This window comes from Antennarius striatus, chromosome 7, assembly GCF_040054535.1.
Source record: "Antennarius striatus isolate MH-2024 chromosome 7, ASM4005453v1, whole genome shotgun sequence".
NCBI classification, from domain to species: Eukaryota; Metazoa; Chordata; class Actinopteri; order Lophiiformes; family Antennariidae; genus Antennarius; species Antennarius striatus.
The window spans coordinates 23,684,150-23,692,152 of NC_090782.1; the positions used below are offsets into that span (position 1 = coordinate 23,684,150).

General features: G+C 49.2%; 1 protein-coding gene across 1 annotated transcript; it reads right to left on the reverse strand.

The window, feature by feature from the left end:
• Window positions 1–1,003: 1,003 nt before the first annotated feature.
• On the reverse strand, window positions 1,004–7,280 carry ntmt2 (N-terminal Xaa-Pro-Lys N-methyltransferase). Its single transcript, XM_068319809.1, has 4 exons — window positions 7,000–7,280; window positions 5,147–5,319; window positions 3,551–3,803; window positions 1,004–3,126 (listed from the first exon to the last, which is right to left on the reverse strand). The coding sequence occupies exons 1-4, from the start codon at window positions 7,196–7,198 to the stop codon at window positions 2,870–2,872; spliced, it is 882 nt and encodes a 293-aa protein (XP_068175910.1). The 5' UTR covers window positions 7,199–7,280; the 3' UTR covers window positions 1,004–2,869.
• Window positions 7,281–8,003: the final 723 nt, after the last annotated feature.

Consider the following 8,003-nt stretch of genomic DNA (forward strand, 5'->3'; position numbering starts at 1 on the left):
CGCTTCTTTCCCGTTCATAACGATGGTAAGGAAACCACACGTGCTCACGTGTGACTCAACACCAGGTCATCGATTGATGCTGGTTGAAGGGGGCGGGGTTTGGCGGTGTCTCGGTGGCCGCTGATGGCGTGTTCGGTGGGGGCGGGCGTCTCTCTGAGGTCGTCCTCACGTCTGGATCCTGCCCAACGCGGCGCTGCTGACGTGACAAATTAGTGTTAGCGCGGCTAATGTATTCAAACCGCCGTCGAGCGGCTCGGACGACGTTGAGTCGGATTGGAAATGATGGCTCTGACTGTCGGTGACGCTAACCACTCGTGAAAAGGTGACAGCACATTTGGCTGCTATTTACTGGTGGGGAGAAAAATACCTAGGAGTTTAACTCGGGGGCATTTTGATGTTTAATTCAAACGGGATGTGGAAAATGTGTTTGCTATATTCTCAAAAGAGTCATTCTGAGGGGAGAAGCACGCCGCGGAGATCATCTCACGCCATCGCGCCTTCAGCACTTTGATGATCTCGCACTTTGTCAGTGCCCGCCGCCTCATTGACAAACTATCCTTTCATAAGGAGGAACAGCTCCGCGCCGCTCCTGTCGAGCGCTTACGCACGCAAACGGCGAATATTTGAGGTGACTCCTGGATGTGTTTTAAGCAGACATCATCTGACAAGCTTGAAACCAAGCCAGGGTGCGTATGAAAGCAGGCACTGTCTGTCAGAACCAGGAAGTAATCAGGTCCGCCGTCCACCTCAGGCAGCAGCTGAAAGTCATTAGCGGGGCAGCATTGTGCTGCTCCTGCTGTTAGCATGAAAAATAATAACGGTAATAGCGCTTAGCGGCGTCGCCAGAGACCAGCTGTCATCTAACGGGGGGCTGCAGAACGACTAGTTAGCATTTGCGTTCCATTTTAAATGCAACGGCGGTGCTGTGATTAGCAAATGCTAATCCGATTAGCCTTTGTTTGGACCGTGAAAACATTTAAAAAGAGCAACAAAAACGATCAAACTAGTTCCACATGTTCATTTCTGAGAAACAGCTGATCGGAGAAAAGACGGAACCGGTGACACGTGTTGATGATCTGTAGCGGTACCGAGTACAAAACATCACATCAGGAACATTTATAACCTGATTAAAGAAGAGACTCATTAAAATACCTGGTTAAAGAGGAAAAGAATAGTTTAAAACACCTGAGGAAGACTCGTCCCAAACACTGTAGCTAACGTTAGCACGTGTCACCTGAGGACACACCTGGTAATAGTTAATGTTAGCACATCACACCTGAGGACACACCTGGTAATAGTTAACGTTAGCACGTCTCACCTGAGGACACACCTGGTAATAGTTAACGTTAGCACATCTCACCTGAGGACACACCTGGTAATAGTTAACGTTAGCACGTCTCACCTGAGGACACACCTGGTAATAGTTAACGTTAGCACGTCTCACCTGAGGACACACCTGGTAATAGTTAACGTTAGCACATCTCACCTGAGGACACACCTCGTAATAGCTAATGTTAGCAAGTCTCACCTGAGGACACGCCTAGCAACACTGTATCTAACATTAGCACGTCTCACCTGAGGATGCACCTGGTAACACTGTAGGTAACGTTGGCACATCTCACCTGAGGACACGCCTAGCAACACAGCTAACGTTAGCACGTCTCACCTGAGGACACACCTGGACAAACATCTAACAGTTGAAAAGTGGGCGTGTCTGATTTTTAGCAGTAGCAGTGTTGGCTAACATTCAGCACTGCTGCTAATGCTAGCTTGTTGTTTATGGACAGTTAGAACCAGTTTGGACAATTTTGTCTGTTAGACAGTAACTTCGCATTTTTACTAACATTAGCCTCAATACATTATGTGTTCTTCCTTAGCAACACGCTATCTAGCGCCTAAAACAACGTGTGTGAAACTTGAAGATGAAACCAACAGTACATGAACTGTTTTCACGTTGGCCATGACAACAACTCTTGTTAGCATTGTTAGCGCTGTTTCAGATGCTGTAGGTTCTGTGTGGAAATCCAGCTAGCGCCTCACAACGATAGCAGTCAGAAAGCTAACTGAGAAGCAGTGACATCATGACAGCGTGACACTCTGTCTACCGTTGGGCAGTCCAACGGTGATGTGACACTGATGAACAGAACCTGACTTAACAGAACCCAACTCAACAGAACCTGACCCAACTGAGCCTGACTCAACAGAACCTGACTTAACAAAACATGACCCTACAGAACCTGTCCCTACTGAACCTGACTCAACCGAACCTGACTCAACCGAACCTGACTCAACAGAACCTGACTCAACAGAACCTGACTCAACAGAACCTGACCTGTTAGTAATGACAAAATACAACTGATGTGTGCTATGTTCTGTGTTGTATTGTGTTGTAGTATTGTTGTGCTCTCATGTTGTGGCATTGTATTTTGTTGTGTATTTTGTTGTGTCTACATTTACACCACATTTACTTTTATTTTTTCTTTCTCGTCCGAATGTCTTTTTATTTCACATTTTCTTCGTCCTGGTAGCGGCTAGCATTCCTGACACACAGTGGTACCGTTTGCTTGGTTAGCTTTCTGGTGGCCAAATAAATGCTGCTGATTCAGGACCCGTATCACGTGTTCCATGTAGCGTGACGTTAGCCTTCAATTGTTCCTGAAGACGATTTGGTTCAGTTGCCACGGGAACAGAGAAAGTCTCTGTGATGTCATCGAAGTTCAAACCCAGAGATGCTCGGCTGTTAGCCACCATCTCCAACTTTGACTTCCTTGCTGAGAGAAAGACGCCCTCCTGTCTCCATGAAGACCGCCATCGGAGACCACCCCTCTCCTGGTGACATCACCAGAGCGTCCCGCTGCTCTGGTCCCGCCTACTTCATGGCGATCATCCACACGGGCATGATGACGTCAGGAAAGCCATCCTGCCGCTGGGTGTCCAGCACCTCCAGGCCCGCCTTGGCGATGATGCTCCTCATGATGTCCAGGTGGCGGCTGATGCTGCTGTCGATGGGGTCCAGCTTGCAGCCCTGACGCGCCATGTTGTCCTTCATGATGATGACGCCGTTGGGGCGGAGACTGTTCTTACAGTGAACCAGGAAGTTCATTAGGTCCTTGTCTGTCAGGTGACCTGGAGGAGGAGGAGGAGGGGGAGAAATCAACCAACCACGACTAAGAGGTACAGCCACCTATCATCCGTTCATCCATCCATCATCCGTTTATACGTCCGTCCATCCATCCATTCATCCATCCATCCATCATCTGTTCATCTGTTCATCATCTTTTCATCCATCATCCATCCATCCATCCATCATCCATTTGTTCATCCATCATCTGTTCATCAGTCTGTTCATCCATCCATCCGTCCGTCCGTCCATCCATCCATCCATCCATCCATCCAATTATATTTGTTCAAACTCCTCCCCCTATCTTTAAGGCGGAGCCTGTTGGACGACAAGACAGGTATCTACAGGTCCAGAACCAGTCGTGACACTGGTCTAGGCCTGGTCGTTGCCGTTGGTAACAGACCCTCTGACGTGTCTCCTCCTACTTACACGCCACCCACTGCATCCAGATGACGTCGTACTTGTTCCTGGGGGGCGTGAACTCCTGCAGGTTGTAGCAGTAGTAGGTCTCGATGCGGTCGGCGTCCTCGCCCAGGTATTCTTCGTGTGCGTGCAACAGGAAGTGCTCCATCATGTCCGCCATCTCCATCTTCTCAAACACTGGGAGGAGCACGCCTTTGGTCACGCGGCCGATCCCGGAGCCGCAGTCCAGGGCGCAGTGCGTCCCCGCCTTCCCGGGCCCCTGTGGGAGGAAGCAGAAACTAGCATGCCCTTATTTGGACGTTCATCAACCGCCAGAGGAGGGGTTGGGTTTCACACGAACCCACACGCCGGGGTCCGGCGGCGTGTTTTTTACCGCGTCTGGAAGCCTTTCCTTTATTTCCCTTGTTTCCAGATGTCAGGCGTCCGACAAGTCGACCTCGGTTGCCCACGGCAACCGCACAGAGGAACAAAAGTCACCTGACTTCAATCCTGCTGGGGCTTCTTCCTTTTCATTTGGTATTCTGACCTCAGTCCAACCCCCCACCACCCCTCCCTCCAGCGCCAGGGGCCCCAGTGCGTGATTGTGTGAAGGATGGGGCCCCTGAGGAGCTCCGGGCTTCTCACTTCCTGGTTCCAGTGAATTACGGCCATGTTGCTCCGTGTGCGTGTAGCTCACTTCAATCTGGGTCGACTCTAAATCTGGATTTTAATGGAGACATGAAACACCAGGTGGGTGGAGCTTTGTGAGGAGGAGGCGGGGACACGCCCGTGAGGGAGAGCATCATCATCACAGTTCCATCAGGAGGAACAAAGTCAGGATCACTGACCTCTGACCTCTGATGCTGAGGAGCATCTGAAGGATAAAAGTGAACAGATTGGCTCCTCCCATCATCCTCATCGTCACGGTTACCACATCAGGCATGACTCACATCAACTTGCGTCTGGTCGAAGTGGGGTCCTCCCACCAGAAGTTGGCAGTAAAATGCCGACAGGAAGAAGAAGAACGTGGAGGGGCGTGGCCTCCTGGTGGGTATCGCCGTGTTGAACACGTTCATATTCGTCCACTACGTAATCAGAACCAGAACTTTTGGGTTCTGTTATTTTTATGTTAGCGCCAATGCTAACATTACTATTGTTTCAGGTGATTGTCATACGAAACTCCTCCCACAAGGAAGGGAGAGAGCCAATCCCGTCGCTGCGCTGACACACCCTCACTGAACCTGGATCAGCAGATCGTTTCCAGATGAACGGAACCGAACCCGGTGACGTCACCAGCCGGGTCTGAGCAGAACCGCCAGGTAGACGGAGTATGCTTAACGTTACAGGTCTATACAGCTGATGACATTAGTGAGCACCCGATTGGTTAACCAAGTGAAGCCCCGCCTACATCTGCTCTCATGTATCTATATTTAAATCTTGTTGGCAGATCTGGTTCTGGTTCAGGATACGAGCTTTAGACCCTCTGGAGGTAGAGGAGAATGAAAAAGCAAAACATTTCTTTCTTCTTAATCAATAACTGATATTCAATAATCAATAACCGATAATAACCAATCGTCAATAGTCAATAATCAATATTCAATGATCTGATTTCTGGTGACTCACCACAAACCTCTTTAGGAACTGGCGGGAGCCCTCCAGATCTGTGTTGGATATCTCTATGAAATCTCCCATCATGCCCTCCTCGGAGGCGGACACGTCCTCGTAGAACTGCTGGGCTCGGTAGTAGAACTGCTTCTCGCCACTGATGTACTCACAGGTGAGTGGGAACAGCTTCACTGTCAGGACACACACACACACACACACACACACACACACACACACACACACATACACACACACACATACACGGGGGTGCTGTCAGTACCCTGTCGGCAGGGAGGAGCCACAGAGAGTCCATGTCCTGTCAGTCACAGCTTTAGCATTTTGGTGTCATGCCCAACGGTGATGTGACGCTGCATCTGATGAACAGAACCTGACTTAACAGAACCTAACTCAACAGAACCTGACTTAACAAAACCTGACCCTACAGAACCTGTCTCTACTGAACCTATCTCTACTGAACCTGACTCAACAAAACCTGAGTCAACCGAACCTGACCCGTTAGTAACGACAAAGTACAACTGATGTGTGCTATGTTCTGTGTTGTATTGTGTTGTTGTATTGTTGTGCTCCCATGTTGTTGCATTGTATTTTGTTGTGTATTTTGTTGTGTTGTATTGATGTACTGTTGTATTGTTGTGGTGTCATGTTGTATTGTGTTGTTGTGTTGCGTATATTGTGCTGTGTTGCGTTGCTGTGTTGTTATGGTGTGTTGTTGTAGTGTTGTATTGCATTGTTGTGTTGTATTGTTGTGTTATGTTGTTTTGTTGTATTCTTGTGTTGTTGTATTGTGACAGAATCTTCACACCTCCCTCTAACTTCTCCTCTGGCTGAAAATAAATCTGGGACGTGAACCCAACATTTTTGAGGAGTGACATGATAGGCCGCCGGCGTGGGGGCGTGGCCACAGTGGGCATGTGGAGGGTCTCTGGTGGCATGAAACGTGAGGAGGGGGCAGGCATGTCCAGCTGGCGCTGACAGGTCATGTGACCACAGGAATAGAGGAGCGCCTGGCGTCCATGTTCATCCATCAGCTCCGAGAAGCTCATTACCAGCTGAGTTTAGTTCATGAGGATTACGGTTAGTCCATTGGGATTATGGTTAGTCCATGAGGATTAGGGTTAGTACATTAGGGTTTGGATTGGTCCATTAGGGGTAGTCTGTTAGGGTTTGGAATAGTCCTTTAGAGTTTCTGTTAGTCCATTAGGGTTTGGGTTAGTTTACTAGGGGTAGTCTATTAGGGTTAGTCCACTAGGTGTAGTCCATTAGGGTTTGGGTTGGTCCATTATGGTTTGGGAGAGTCCATTAGGGTCCGGGTTAGTCTATTGGGGTTTGGGTTAGTCCATTAGGGTTAGTCCATTAGAGACAAAGAAGTTTTTCTCACTGTTTAATTTTGTATCTGTAGTCAGGTTGTGGTGGTGCTGTAGTTAGGTTGTGAGGTTGTAGTTGGTTGTTGTGACGCTGTTGTCAAATTGAAGTCAGGTTGTTGTAGCTGTAGTCAGGTTGTTGTGATCCTGTAGTAAGGCTTTTCTGATACTGTAGTGAGGTTGTTTTGACGCTGTCCTCATATTGTAATCAGGTTGTTGTTAGGCTTAAGTCAAGATGATGTGAGGCTGTACTCACGTTGTAGTCAGGTTAATGTGAAGCTGTAATAAGGTTGTTGTGATGGTGTTGTTAGGTTGTTGTTAGGCTGTAGTAAGGTTGTAGTGAGGTTGTTGTCAGTTCATAGTCATATAGATCTGAGGTTGTTGTGAGGCTGTAGTCAGGTGGTTGTATGCTGTAGTCAGGTGGTTGTGAGGCTGTAGGGGGTTGTGAGGCTGTATTGTAGTCAGGTGGTGAGCGGCCGGCCTTCTTACCCAGAGGAATCTTCTCCACCAGGTAGAGGTAACTGGCGAAGAACTCGCTCCTCAGCGTGTGGTGCAGGTGGAAGGACATGCTGTGGCGACACATGGTGTCGTCCGTCTCCTTCCAGCGCTCCCTGAACGCCCGATGAGCAGCACGGAACTCAAAGTTGGGCGACGAGCTGCTGCAGTTGTCTTCCAGCGACGCGTCCATGGCGTCCGACTGTCCGTCCGCCGCCGTCCTGGTCGAGGTCGGTAACGCTCCAGCGCCCAATCGGGACACTGTTCCTCCACCTGCTCTATCTGCGGGAACTGAGACCTCAACACGCCCCTGCCAGGCGTCAAGCGATCGGGGGGGACGGGGTGGCGGGAGGGTGGGGGGTAAGGAGGAAACACTTGCTGTCTCATTACTAACAGCAGCAACTGAACCTCAGGCGGCAAATTCCAACAAGACATGAGTATCCAGATCGACCTGGAGCCCCGGCGTTCCTAAAATTAGAACATCTTCTCATGTTTGTACAGCGGCTGCAGGTTTTATGGTCCACCTCCAGCCAGACTGCAAACATCAACCACCCCCCCCCACCCCTGACAAGAGTCTCTTTACTCGTGTTCTTCAATTCACCTTTAAAGGTTCCAAACATTTGAAATGTCAGCGTCCTGGAGACGATGGCTGCTTCTTCTCCCAACGTTCAAACATATCATCCGACCCAAACCCTCAAATGGTTCTTCTGAATTCTTGGGGGTTTTTTTTATGTCTCCTGAGGAAACTCCCCAGCAGTGGTGGTTTATTTTATGACATCAGCGGCCACAGAGGTGCTGATTGGTGCTGAGATCAGATTCAAGTTCAAGTTCTGCAGCATCATCTTTTCCCTATGGAAAAGGAACCATGAATCTACAGCAATGATGGATCATTTCTTCAATCGGACACTCTTGTGATTGATCAGCCGTCTGTTTGGCTTAAAGCTAACGGCGTATAAATAGCCTGGAGCTGGGGCTCGGGTCAGATGGACCCCCGCCTG